Source organism: Oncorhynchus gorbuscha, unplaced genomic scaffold (assembly GCF_021184085.1).
Source record: "Oncorhynchus gorbuscha isolate QuinsamMale2020 ecotype Even-year unplaced genomic scaffold, OgorEven_v1.0 Un_scaffold_1726, whole genome shotgun sequence".
NCBI lineage: Eukaryota > Metazoa > Chordata > Actinopteri > Salmoniformes > Salmonidae > Oncorhynchus > Oncorhynchus gorbuscha.
Window position 1 is genome coordinate 802 of NW_025746420.1, and position 14,330 is coordinate 15,131.

Consider the following 14,330-nt stretch of genomic DNA (forward strand, 5'->3'; position numbering starts at 1 on the left):
AGCAGCTCGTCCAGGTGTGTATAAAGCAGCTCGTCCAGGTGTGTATAAAGCAGCTCGTCCAGGTGTGTATAAAGCAGCTCGTCCAGGTGTGTATAAAGCAGCTCGGCCCAGGTGTGTATAAAGCAGCTCGTCCAGGTGTGTATAAAGCAGCTCGTCCAGGGTGTGTATAAAGCAGCTCGTCCAGGTGTGTATAAAGCAGCTCGTCCAGGTGTGTATAAAGCAGCTCGTCCAGGTGTGTATAAAGCAGCTCGTCCAGGTGTGTAGCAGCTCGTCCAGGTGTGTATAAAGCAGCTCGTCCAGGTGTGTATAAAGCAGCTCGTCCAGGTGTGTATAAAGCAGCTCGTCCAGGTGTGTATAAAGCAGCTCGTCCAGGTGTGTATAAAGCAGCTCGTCCAGGTGTGTATAAAGCAGCTCGTCCAGGTGTGTATAAAGCAGCTCGTCCAGGTGTGTATAAAGCAGCGTCAGGTGTGTATCCAGGTGTGTATAAAGCATTCTGCCAGAGCCAACCCATTCAGCATGAAGGAAACATGAGCATGATGAGAACCTGCCACCTGGTTCCAACGGTCACCTAAAGGGAACGATCACTGGTCGCGTTCCCTTGCTCAGACGTTGCATGCATCAACCAATGGTTGCGTGCCATGTCATCGACTGCTCTGTCGGGCACCAGATGGCAATAACATATGTGGTTAGGTGATAGGTCAAATATCTATCCAGGCGGTGTGTAAGATCTGGCTTCAGCAACATCTGAGTATGGGTACATGAACATTGGCTTAAAAAACAAATATGGCCACTCAGAGCAGACAGTGGATCAGGGTAATTAACTAAATATGGCCACTCAGAGCAGACAGTGGATCAGGGTAATTAACTAAATATGGCCACTCAGAGCAGACAGTGGATCAGGGTAATTAACTAAATATGACTAATGATTCCATTCTACAAGGCTGAATGAACACAGTTATTAATTAATGTACTATTTTTTAAACATGGCTGTGTTGGCTTGAACTCTTGAAGTGGTGGCTTCCACTGTGAGGAGGGAGAGCGAGAGCGAGAGAGGGAGGAATGGAGAGAGAGAGGGAGGAATGGAGAGATGGAGGGAGGGAGGAATGGAGAGAGGGAGGGAGGAATGGAGAGAGGGAGGGAGGAATGGAGAGAGGGAGGGAGGAATGGAGAGAGGGAGGGAGGAATAGAGAGAGGGAGGGAGGAATGGAGAGAGGGAGGGAGGAATGGAGAGAGGGAGGGAGGGAGGAATGGGTGTTGGGTGGAAGGTAGAGCAGCCGAGCTATCTGTCTGATTAGCGAACTGTCAGTCACAAGCTTGCCCTGTGCCATGTTTCCAAACCTATCACATTGAACGCAGCTTAGAGAGAGACAGCAACCAATGTGGGAAAATAAACCCACGCTAATTGTCTTGAAGTTAAGATGAAGCAAATTCATCCATAATGGAGGAAATTAAGTTGACACATGACTACGGGGTTTTCTAAAAAAAATGGACTTTTCTTCAGTTCTGTATAAGAGCCAGTTTATAAGGTAATGGGTTCCAAAACAGAGGACATTTGTCACAACAAACAAAAAAACTTTACAAAAAGATAAAACTGTATCAGACCCCTTTGACTTCTTCCACATTTTGTTAGGTTACAGCCTTATTTTAAAATGTATTAAATAGTTTATCCCCTCATCAATCTAAACACATTACCCCATAATTACAAAATTATAATTTAGACATTTTTGCACATTTATTTTTTTATTTTTTTTATTTTTTAAATGGAAACATTCCATTTTCATAAGTATTCAGTACTTTGTTGAAACACCTTTGGCAGCGATTGCAGCCTCGAGTCTTCTTGGGTATGATGCTACAATCTTGACACACCTGTATTTGGGGAGTTCTTCCCATTCTACTCTACAGATCCTCTCAAGCTCTGTCAGGTGGGATGGGGAGCATCGCTGCACAGCTATTTTCAGGTCTCTCCAGAGATGTTAGATCAGGTTCAAGTCCAGGTTCTGGCTGGGACACTCAAGGACATTCAGAGACTTGTCCTGAAGCCACTCCTGCGCTGTCTTGGCTGTGGGCTTAGCGTCGTTGTCCTGTTGGAAGGTGAACCTTCACCCCAGTCTGAGGTCCTGAGCGCTTTGGAGCAGGTTTTCATCAAAGAACTCACTGTACTTTGCTCCATTAATCTTTACCTCGATCCTGACTAGTCTCCCTGACGCTGAAAAACATCCCAACAGCATGTTGCTGCCACCACTATGCTTCACCGTAGGGATGGTGCCTGGTTTCCTCCAGACGTGACGCTTGGCATTCAGGCCAAAGAGTTCAAACTTGGTTTCATCAGACCAGAGAATCTTGTTTCTCATTGTCTAAGAGACCTTAGGTGCCTTTTGGAAAACTCCAAGCATGAGATCATGTGTATTTTACAGAGGAGTGGCTTCAGTCTGGCCTCTCTACCATAAAGGCCTGATTGGTGGAGTGCTGCAGAGATGGTTGTCCTTCTGGAAGGTTCTCCCATCTCCACAGAGGAACTCTAGATCTCTGTCAGAGTGACCATCCTTGACCAAGGCCCTTCTCCCCATTTGCGACCAGCTTTAAGAAGAGTCTAGGTGGTTCCAAACGTCCTCCATTTAAGAATGATGGAGGCCACTGTGTTCTCAGGGAACTTCAATGCTGCAGAAATGTTTTGGTGCCCTTCCCCAGATCTGTGCCTACGACACAATCCTGTCTTAGAGCTCTTCGGACAATTCCATCAAATCAAATCGATCTCATTGCTTGTTTTTTTTCTCTGACCTGCACTGTCAACTGTGTGAGCTTATAAAGACAGGTGTGTGCCTTTCCAAATCCGTTCCAATCAATTGAATTTACACAGGTGGACTCCAATCGAGTTGTAGAAACATCTCAAGGATGATCAATGGAAACAGGATGCACCTGAGCTCAATTTCGAGTCTCATAGCAAAGAGTCTGAATACATATGTAAATAAGGTGTTTTTTTATTTATTTTTATACATTTGCAAAAAGAAAAATGAACAACCTGTTTTCTCTATGTCATTATGGTGTATTGTGATGTCATTATGGTGTATTGTGATGTCATTATGGGGTATTGTGATGTCATTATGGTGAATTGTGATGTCATTATGGTGTATTGTGATGTCATTATGTTGTATTGTGATGTCATTGTGGTGTATTGTGATGTCATTATGGTGTATTGTGATGTCATTATGGGGTATTGTGATGTCATTGTGGGGTATTGTGATGTCATTATGGTTTATTGTGATGTCATTATGGCGTGTTGTGATGTCATTGTGGTGTATTGTGATGTCATTGTGGTGTATTGTGATGTCATTATGGTGTATTGTGTGTACATTACTGAGGATGTTTTATTTTATTTAATCCATTTTAGAATAAGGCTGTAACGTAACAAAATGTGGAAAAAGGGAAGGGGTCTGAATGCTTTCTGAAGGCAGTGTATATCAGTATAGTGGCAAAGTAAGAAATACCGGAGAGAGAGCAGATAGATATCCAAAATATTCTTTGTGACTTTCTTTTTTCCCAATGCAGTACAGAATGTTAAGGAAGCAGCGTTCAGCAGGACTTGTGAGTTACATAGTCCTGTGTCCCACAGTGGTACATGGAAGTGGAACCAATGAACTGTCACACATCCTCCCAGACTGCACTCCTATTCTACTTCCTCTTCTTCTCATCTCTGCCACTTCTTCTTCTTCTTCTTCTTGTTACTGTTGCCTTTTCCAACAGTCTGAATAGGGAGACAGTAGATGTGCATCGGGATGTTCTTGTAATAGCTGGTTACAACGGGCCTGAGAAAACATAGAGAGACAGCATGGTGTAAATACAGAGACAGCATCTGTAGAAGAAACTGTACTACCAGGCATCAACAGGAGAGACAGCATGGTGTAAATAGAGACACAGCATCTGTAGAATAAACTGTACTACCAGGCATCAACAGGAGAGACAGCATGGTATAAATACAGACACAGCATCTGTAGAAGAAACTGTACTACCAGGCATCAACAGGAGTAGACAGCATGGTGTAAATACAGACACAGCATCTGTAGAAGAAACTGTACTACCAGGCATCAACAGGAGAGACAGCATGGTGTAAATACAGACACAGCATCTGTAGAATAAACTGTACTACCAGGCATCAACAGGAGAGACAGCATGGTGTAAATACAGACACAGCATCTGTAGAATAAACTGTACTACCAGGCATCAACAGGAGTAGACAGCATGGTGTAAATACAGAGACACAGCATCTGTAGAATAAACTGTACTACCAGGCATCAACAGGAGTAGACAGCATGGTGTAAATACAGACACAGCATCTGTAGAAGAAACTGTACTACCAGGCATCAACAGGAGTAGACAGCATGGTGTAAATACAGACACAGCATCTGTAGAAGAAACTGTACTACCAGGCATCAACAGGAGAGACAGCATGGTGTAAATACAGACACAGCATCTGTAGAATAAACTGTACTACCAGGCATCAACAGGAGTAGACAGCATGGTGTAAATACAGACACAGCATCTGTAGAAGAAACTGTACTACCAGGTATCAACAGGAGAGACAGCATGGTGTAAATACAGACACAGCATCTGTAGAAGAAACTGTACTGCCAGGCATCAACAGGTTACCAGTAGGTTATCTCCTTTGGGAGGAGACTGTACTGCCAGGCATCAACAGGTTACCAGTAGGTTATCTCCTTTGGGAGGAGACTGTACTGCCAGGTATCGACAGGTTACCAGTAGGTTATCTCCTTTGGGAGGAGACTGTACTACCAGGCATCGACAGGTTACCAGTAGGTTATCTCCTTTGGGAGGAGACTGTACTACCAGGTATCGACAGGTTACCAGTAGGTTATCTCCTTTGGGAGGAGACTGTACTACCAGGCATCGACAGGTTACCAGTAGGTTATCTCCTTTGGGAGGAGACTGTACTACCAGGCATCGACAGGTTACCAGTAGGTTATCTCCTTTGGGAGGAGACTGTACTACCAGGCATCGACAGGTTACCAGTAGGTTATCTCCTTTGGGAGGAGACTGTACTACCAGGTATCGACAGGTTACCAGTAGGTTATCTCCTTTGGGAGGAGACTGTACTACCAGGTATCGACAGGTTACCAGTAGGTTATCTCCTTTGGGAGGAGACTGTACTACCAGGTATTAACAGGTTACCAGTAGGTTATCTCCTTTGGGAGGATTAATGTAGTATATGTCCTTGATGGTGAAATCTCATAAATTCATACTACAGTATCATATCTGGAGAGAAAAATGATATTGTAAAGTCTGGTGGTACGTACTTTTTGAGGCGCTGGTTGAGCTGGAGGAAGCACAGTGTCCTCCAGCGTAGCCTGTTGTCCTCCTGTCGCAGAACGTTCAGCTCTCTCTGTCTCGCCACCTCCCTGCGAAGACGGTCTATCAGCTCCTCCTCCATACGCGCCAGCTGCACAGCAGAGAGCCCAGGGAGACTCCTTTTAGTATCCACATCACTGCTTCAGTTAACCACAGGGAGTTATAGCTGTGGCTCTTCTGTGTGTTGACTGCAAGTTGACTCTGCATAGATAAATCGACCAAGACGGCTTTTGCCAAAAGGGTACATTACAAACTGAATGGACTTGTAGCATTCAGAAGCACTATCCTCATGTATCCCACCCAAACAGCACTATCCTCATGTATCCCACCCAAACAGCACTATCCTCATGTATCCCACCCAAACAGCACTATCCTCATGTATCCCACCCAAACACACCAGAAACACTATCCTCATGTATCCCACCCAAACACACAGAAACACTATCCTCATGTATCCCACCCAAACAGCACTATCCTCACGTATCCCACCCAAACAGCACTATCCTCATGTATCCCACCCAAACACACCAGAAACACTATCCTCATGTATCCCACCCAAACACACAGAAACACTATCCTCATGTATCCCACCCAAACAGCACTATCCTCACGTATCCCACCCAAACAGCACTATCCTCATGTATCCCACCCAAACACACAGAAACACTATCCTCATGTATCCCACCCAAACAGCACTATCCTCATGTATCCCACCCAAACAGCACTATCCTCATGTATCCCACCCAAACACACCAGAAGCACTATCCTCATGTATCCCACCCAAACAGCACTATCCTCATGTATCCCACCCAAACAGCACTATCCTCATGTATCCCACCCAAACACACCAGAAGCACTATCCTCATGTATCCCACCCAAACAGCACTATCCTCATGTATCCCACCCAAACAGCACTATCCTCATGTATCCCACCCAAACAGCACTATCCTCATGTATCCCACCCAAACAGCACTATCCTCATGTATCCCACCCAAACAGCACTATCCTCATGTATCCCACCCAAACAGCACTATCCTCATGTATCCCACCCAAACAGCACTATCCTCACGTATCCCACCCAAACACACAGAAGCACTATCCTCATGTATCCCACCCAAACAGCACTATCCTCATGTATCCCACCCAAACAGCACTATCCTCATGTATCCCACCCAAACAGCACTATCCTCATGTATCCCACCCAAACAGCACTATCCTCACGTATCCCACCCAAACAGCACTATCCTCATGTATCCCACCCAAACACACAGAAACACTATCCTCATGTATCCCACCCAAACAGCACTATCCTCACGTATCCCACCCAAACAGCACTATCCTCATGTATCCCACCCAAACAGCACTATCCTCATGTATCCCACCCAAACAGCACTATCCTCATGTATCCCACCCAAACAGCACTATCCTCACGTATCCCACCCAAACAGCACTATCCTCATGTATCCCACCCAAACAGCACTATCCTCAAGTATCCCACCCAAACAGCACTATCCTCATGTATCCCACCCAAACACACAGAAACACTATCCTCATGTATCCCACCCAAACAGCACTATCCTCACGTATCCCACCCAAACAGCACTATCCTCATGTATCCCACCCAAACAGCACTATCCTCATGTATCCCACCCAAACAGCACTATCCTCATGTATCCCACCCAAACAGCACTATCCTCACGTATCCCACCCAAACAGCACTATCCTCATGTATCCCACCCAAACAGCACTATCCTCATGTATCCCACCCAAACACACAGAAACACTATCCTCATGTATCCCACCCAAACACACAGAAACACTATCCTCATGTATCCCACCCAAACACACAGGTGACAACCCTCGCTGCTCACTCACACAAAAAGCCATCTGTTCCAGCTTGAGGACGACTTCTCGACACCGTAAAGGACTCATTCTCCATCTCTAGCAGGCTGTCGTCCAGACACCATTTCAGCCAGCACGAAGCCCATCATTTCAGCCAGCACGAAGCCCATCATTTCAGCCAGCACGAAGCCCATCATTTCAGCCAGCACGAAGCCCATCATTTCAGCCAGCACGAAGCCCATCATTTCAGCCAGCACAAAGCCCATCATTTCAGCCAGCACAAAGCCCATAGCCTCTATAGCGTTATCCCCTCACAGTCAGTACAGCCTCTATAGTGTTATCCTCTCTCACAGTCAGTACAGCCTCTATAGCGTTATCCCCTCTCACAGTCAGTACAGCCTCTATAGTGTTATCCCCTCTCACAGTCAGTACAGCCTCTATAGCGTTATCCTCTCTCACAGTCAGTACAGCCTCTATAGCGTTAGCCCATCTCACAGTCAGTACAGCCTCTATAGCGTTATCCCCTCTCACAGTCAGTACAGCCTCTATAGCGTTATCCCCTCTCACAGTCAGTACAGCCTCTATAGCGTTATCCCCTCTCACAGTCAGTACAGCCTCTATAGAGTTATCCTCTCTCACAGTCAGTACAGCCTCTATAGCGTTATCCCCTCTCACAGTCAGTACAGCCTCTATAGCGTTATCCCCTCTCACAGTCAGTACAGCCTCTATAGCGTTATCTCCTCTCATAGTCAGTACAGCCTCTATAGCGTTATCCCCTCTCACAGTCAGTACAGCCTCTATAGCGTTATCTCCTCTCACAGTCAGTACAGCCTCTATAGCGTTATCTCCTCTCATAGTCAGTACAGCCTCTATAGCGTTATCTCCTCTCACAGTCAGTACAGCCTCTATAGCGTTATCTCCTCTCACAGTCAGTACAGCCTCTATAGCGTTATCACCTCTCACAGTCAGTACAGCCTCCATGACTACCTTTCCCACAAGTCCTAGAGGCAAAATGGAAGACGTTGTAGTTCCTACCACATGTACTGTACCTCCTCAAGTAGACGCTTGTTGTCCTCCACTTTACTCTGGTGCTCCTGGAGGGGGGGCTCCTGGAGGGGGAGCTCCTGGAGGGGGGCTCCTGGAGGGGGAGCTCGTGGAGGGGGGGCTCCTGGAGGGGGAGCTCCCGGATGGGGAGCTCCCGGAGGGGGAGCTTGGCTGGGTCTCCCCTCTCTTTTCTTTGAGTAGCAGGGTTGATGGGAGGGAAAATACATGGCCTGTAAAAGGAGAACGGGGGGGAACATTAGATGATGCTCCTTTTTCTAACACATTCTAAAATATATTACTTTATTTTCAAACACATTTCCAGAACATTTAAAGCTCCAGGTTTTCATAAGCGTTTCTTTCCACTGACAGCAGGTTTTCATAAGCGTTTCTTTCCACTGACAGCAGGTTTTCTAAGTGAGCAAACGGCACGTTGACAAAGGGATTGATGACGCAGCAACAGTCCACCTATAATAATAATAATAATATATGCCATTTAGCAGACGCTTTTATCCAAAGCGACTTACAGTCATGTGTGCATACATTCTACGTATGGGTGGTCCCGGGGATCGAACCCACTACCCTGGCGCTACAAGCGCCATGCTCTACCAACTGAGCTACAGTACGGTTACACCTAAAGTGTAACCGTGAAGTCTCCCATTTACCAATGTCTTCCTCTCTCATTGCTTCCTTCCCTGCCTGCTGTTAACCAATCAGATGTCTTTACTGTACATTGAGCCTTGCCACTGTAACGTATCCCTGCTCCTGAAAGAGAGGTTGTGGTTCGGTCCTGCATCGCCGTGGAAAATCTGAGTAATCATCATTATTCAGGTCAGTAGCCAAGAGCCCTTCAGTTAAGAGAGGTGAGGCCTGATAGAGGTGTTGGCTTGCCTGGATCTGTATCACAGCAAATACACACACACACACACACACACACACACACACACACACACACACACACACACACACACACACACACACACACACACACACACACACACACACACACACACACACACACACACACACACAGAGCGCAGGGAGAAGTGAGCTCACGTTGAGATTGTCTTTGGGAGCTTATTTTACAGGTTTGCCTCAATGTGATCATGATGGAACACTAAGTGTTGGGTTACTGGATGGAAACGACACCAAGACATGAGATCGATAGCACCTTAACGTGGCCCACCCTGTCTCTCTCTCTCACTAGAGCCCACCCTGTCTCTCTCTCACTAGAGCCCACCCTGTCTCTCTCTCACTAGAGCCCACCCTGTCTCTCTCTCACTTAGAGCCCACCCTGTCTCTCTCTCACTAGAGCCCACCCTGTCTCTCTCTCTCACTAGAGCCCACCCTGTCTCTCTCTCTCTCTCTCTCTCTCTCTCTCTCTCTCTCTCTCTCTCTCTCTCTCTCTCTCTCTCTCTCTCTCTCTCTCTCTCTCTCTCTCTCTCTCTCTCTCTCTCTCTCTCTCTCTCTCTCTCTCTCTCTCTCTCTCTCTCTCTCTCTCTCTCTCTCTCTCTCTCTCTCTCTCTCTCTCTCTCTCTCTCTCTCCTGTGGTGGTGGGGTCCTGTGACGTGTGGTCCTGTGATGGTGGGGTCCTGTGGGGTCCTATGACGGTGGGGTCCTGTGACGGTGGGGTCCTGTGATGGTGGGGTCCTGTGATGGTGGGGTCCTGTGACGGTGGGGTCCTGTGGGGTCCTGTGGGGTCCTGTGACGGTGGGGTCCTGTGACGGTGGGGGTCCTGTGACGGTGGGGGTCCTGTGACGGTGGGGTCCTGTGACGGTGGGGTCCTGTGATGGTGTGGTCCTGTGGGGTCCTGTGACGGTGTGGTCCTGTGACGGTCTGGTCCTGTGGGGTCCTGTGACGGTCTGGTCCTGTGGGGTCCTGTGACGGTCTGGTCCTGTGACGGTCGGGTCCTGTGGGGTCCTGTGACGGTCTGGTCCTGTGGGGTCCTGTGATGGTGTGGTCCTGTGGGGTCCTGTGACGGTGGGGACCTGTGACGGTCTGGTCCTGTGGGGTCATGTGACGGTGTGGTCCTGTGGGGTCCTGTGGGGTTCTGTGACGGTGGGGTCCTGTGATGGTGGGGTTCTGTGATGGTGTGGTCCTGTGACGGTGGGGACCTGTGACGGTGTGGACATGTGACGGTGGGGTCCTGTGACGGTGGGGTCCTGTGGGGTCCTGTGGGGTCCTGTGATGGTGTAGTCCTGTGGGGTCCTGTGATGGTGTGGTCCTGTGACGGTCTGGTCCTGTGGGGTCCTGTGACAGTCTGGTCCTGTGGGGTCCTGTGACGGTGTGGTCCTGTGACGGTGGGGTCCTGTGACGGTGGGGTCCTGTGACGGTGGGGTGCTGTGACGGTGGGGTCCTGTGACGGTCTGGTCCTTGTGGGGTCCTGTGACGGTGTGGTCCTGTGACGGTGTGGTCCTGTGACGGTGGGGTGCTGTGACGGTGGGGTCCTGTGACGGTGGGGTCCTGTGACGGTGGGGTCCTGTGGGGTCCTGTGATGGTGGGGTCCTGTGACGGTGGGGTGCTGTGACGGTGGGGTCCTGTGACGGTCTGGTCCTGTGGGGTCCTGTGACGGTGTGGTCCTGTGACGGTGGGGTGCTGTGACGGTGGGGTCCTGTGGGGTCCTGTGACTGTGTGGTCCTGTGACGGTGTGGTCCTGTGGGGTCCTGTGACGGTGGGGTGCTGTGACGGTGGGGTGCTGTGACGGTGGGGTCCTGTGACGGTGGGGTCCTGTGACGGTGTGGTCCTGTGACGGTGGGGTCCTGTGACGGTGGGGTCCTATGACGGTGGGGTCCTGTGACGGTGTGGTCCTGTGACGGTGGGGTCCTGTGGGGTCCTGTGACGGTGGGGTCCTGTGACGGTGGAGTCCTGTGCTTGATCAGGATAATATTTGGAGCATCATTCTCCGTAACACACAGCTAATTCATGCAGACCTACAGCATCCACTTATCGTTTGTTCTAACATCTCTAATACACTCCAACCAACTTTTCTCCCTCCATCCCTCAACCCCCCCCTATCCCTCCCTCTACCCCTCTCTCTCCCCCCATCCATCACCCCCATTTCTCCCTCCATTCCCCATCCATCCCCATCTATTTCCCCATACCCCATCTCTCTCTCTATCCCTCCCTCCATCTCCCACTCCATTCCCCATCTATCACTCCATCCCCCATTTCTTCCTCCATCCCACTTCTCTCCCTCCATCCCCCATTTCTTCCTCCATCCCACTTCTCTCCCCTCTATCCATCTCCCACTCCATTCCCCATTTCTCCCTCATCCCCCATCTCTCCCTCATCCCCCATTTCCCATCTATTCCCCCATCACCCATCTATTCCTCCATCCATCCCTCCCATCTCCCCATCTATCCCTTCACCCCCTCCATCCCTCATCTCTCCCTCCATCCCCCATCTATCTCGCCCTCCATCCATCCCCAATCTCTCTCCCTCTATCCCTCCCTCCACCCCCCATCTCCCCATCCCCCAATCTATCCCTCCATCCTTCCCTCCATCCCCCACTCCTTTCTCCATCCCACTTCTCTCCCTCCATCTTCCCATCTATTCCCCCATCCCTCCCTCCATCCCCCATCTCTCCCTCTATCCTTCCCCATCTCCCCATCTATCCCTCCACCCCCCGTCCTCCATCCCTCCCTCCATCCATCCCCCACTTCTCCTCTCATCTCCCTCCCTCCATCCATCCCTCCATCCCTCATTTCTTCCTCCATCTCACTTCTCTCCCTCGTCCCCATCTATCTCTCCCTCCCTCAATCTCCCCATTCTATCCCTCCAACCCCCCTCTGTCCCTCATCCATCCCTCTATCTCCCATTTCTTCCTCCAACCCACTTCTCTCCCTCATCCCCATCTCCTCCACCATCCCTCCCTCCATCCATCCCCGCATCTATCCCTCCATCTCTCCCCCCATCCCCCATCTCCCCATTCCATCCCTCCATCCATCTCCCATTTCTTCCTCCATCAATCCATCCCTCCATCTCCCATTTCTTCCTCCATCCCACTTCTCTCCCTCTATCCCTCCATCTCCCCATTCTATCCCTCCAACCCCCCTCTGTCCCTCATCCATCCCTCCATCTCCCATAGAATAAAGGAGAGGAGACATCTCTATTGGTTAGAATAAAGGAGAGGAGACATCTCTATTGGTTAGAATAGAGGAGAGGAGACATCTCTATTGGTTAGAATAGATGAGATGTCTCTATTGGTTAGAATAGAGGAGAGGAGATGTCTCTATTGGTTAGAATAAAGGAGAGGAGACATCTCTATTGGTTAGAATAAAGGAGAGGAGACATCTCTATTGGTTAGAATAAAGGAGAGGAGACATCTCTATTGGTTAGAATAGAGGAGAGGAGACATCTCTATTGGTTAGAATAGAGGAGAGGAGACATCTCTATTGGTTAGAATAAAGGAGAGGAGACATCTCTATTGGTTAGAATAAAGGAGAGGAGACATCTCTATTGGTTAGAATAGAGGAGAGGAGACATCTCTATTGGTTAGAATAGAGGAGACATCTCTATTGGTTAGAATAGAGGAGAGGAGACATCTCTATTGGTTAGAATAAAGGAGAGAAGACGTCTCTATTGGTTAGAATAAAGGAGAGGAGACATCTCTATGGGTTAGAATAAAGGAGAGGAGATGTCTCTATTGGTTAGAATAAAGGAGAGGAGACAGGGAGACATTGGTTAGAATAAAGGAGAGGAGACATCTCTATTGGTTAGAATAGAGGAGAGGAGACAGGGAGACATTGGTTAGAATAGAGGAGAGGAGACATCTCTATTGGTTAGAATAGAGGAGAGGAGACATCTCTATGGGTTAGAATAAAGGAGAGGAGACATCTCTATTGGTTAGAATAGAGGAGAGGAGACATCTCTATTGGTTAGAATAGAGGAGAGGAGACATCTCTATTGGTTAGAATAAAGGAGAGGAGACATCTCTATTGGTTAGAATAAAGGAGAGGAGACATCTCTATGGGTTAGAATAAAGGAGAGGAGATGTCTATTGGTTAGAATAAAGGAGAGGAGACATCTCTATGGGTTAGAATAAAGGAGAGGAGACATCTCTATTGGTTAGAATAGAGGAGAGGAGACATCTCTATCGGTTAGAATAAAGGAGAGGAGACATCTCTATGGGTTAGAATAAAGGAGAGGAGACATCTCTATTGGTTAGAATAGAGGAGAGGAGACATCTCTATTGGTTAGAATAAAGGAGAGGAGACATCTCTATTGGTTAGAATAAAGGAGAGGAGACATCTCTATTGGTTAGAATAGAGGAGAGGAGACATCTCTATTGGTTAGAATAGAGGAGAGGAGACATCTCTATGGGTTAGAATAGAGGAGAGGAGACATCTCTATTGGTTAGAATAAAGGAGAGGAGACTTCTCTATTGGTTAGAATAGAGGAGAGGAGACATCTCTATTGGTTAGAATAGAGGAGAGGAGACATCTCTATTGGTTAGAATAAAGGAGAGGAGACATCTCTATTGGTTAGAATAGAGGAGAGGAGACATCTCTATTGGTTAGAATAAAGGAGAGGAGACATCTCTATTGGTTAGAATAGAGGAGAGGAGACATCTCTATTGGTTAGAATAGAGGAGAGGAGACATCTCTATTGGTTAGAATAGAGGAGACATCTCTATTGGTTAGAATAGAGGAGACATCTCTATTGGTTAGAATAGAGGAGAGGAGACATCTATTGGTTAGAATAGAGGAGAGGAGACATCTATTGGTTAGAATAGAGGAGAGGAGACATATCTATTGGTTAGAATAGAGGAGAGGAGACATCTCTATTGGTTAGAATAAAGGAGAGACAGGGAGACATCTCTATTGGTTAGAATAGAGGAGAGGTGACATCTCTATGGGTTAGAATAAAGGAGAGACAGGGAGACATCTCTATTGGTTAGAATAGAGGAGAGGTGACATCTCTATTGGTTAGAATAAAGGAGAGACAGGGAGACATTGGTTAGAATCCCTTGTAGCTGTTGGTTTAAAAGTTGTGTTGCGGTGGTGTGTGTTGTTGGCAACTGACGTCATTCTAAATTTGCGTCTGAATGATAAAGTTGACCCTGGATGGAAGTAGCTGCTTCAGAA

At 48.0% G+C, this 14,330-nt stretch overlaps 1 protein-coding gene across 1 annotated transcript; it reads right to left on the bottom strand.

Annotated features, from left to right (window-relative positions):
* Window positions 1–3,345: 3,345 nt before the first annotated feature.
* LOC124023930 (leiomodin-2-like) lies at window positions 3,346–10,376 on the bottom strand. The gene is made up of 4 exons (XM_046338093.1): window positions 10,302–10,376; window positions 8,253–8,477; window positions 5,310–5,452; window positions 3,346–3,803 (listed from the first exon to the last, which is right to left on the bottom strand). Exons 1-4 carry the CDS (start codon window positions 10,374–10,376, stop codon window positions 3,686–3,688), a joined length of 561 nt encoding a protein of 186 aa, XP_046194049.1. The 3' UTR covers window positions 3,346–3,685.
* Window positions 10,377–14,330: the final 3,954 nt, after the last annotated feature.

Coding starts and splice junctions, on each gene's coding strand:
- LOC124023930 (XM_046338093.1), bottom strand. CDS start 10,376: ATGTCCACACCGTCACAGGTCCCCACCGTCACAGGACCACACCATCAC. Junction 5,453..8,252: donor ACAAGCGTCTACTTGAGGAG/GTACAGTACATG, acceptor TCTGCTGTGCAG/CTGGCGCGTATGGAGGAGGA. Junction 3,804..5,309: donor CTCAACCAGCGCCTCAAAAA/GTACGTACCACC, acceptor ATGTTTTCTCAG/GCCCGTTGTAACCAGCTATT.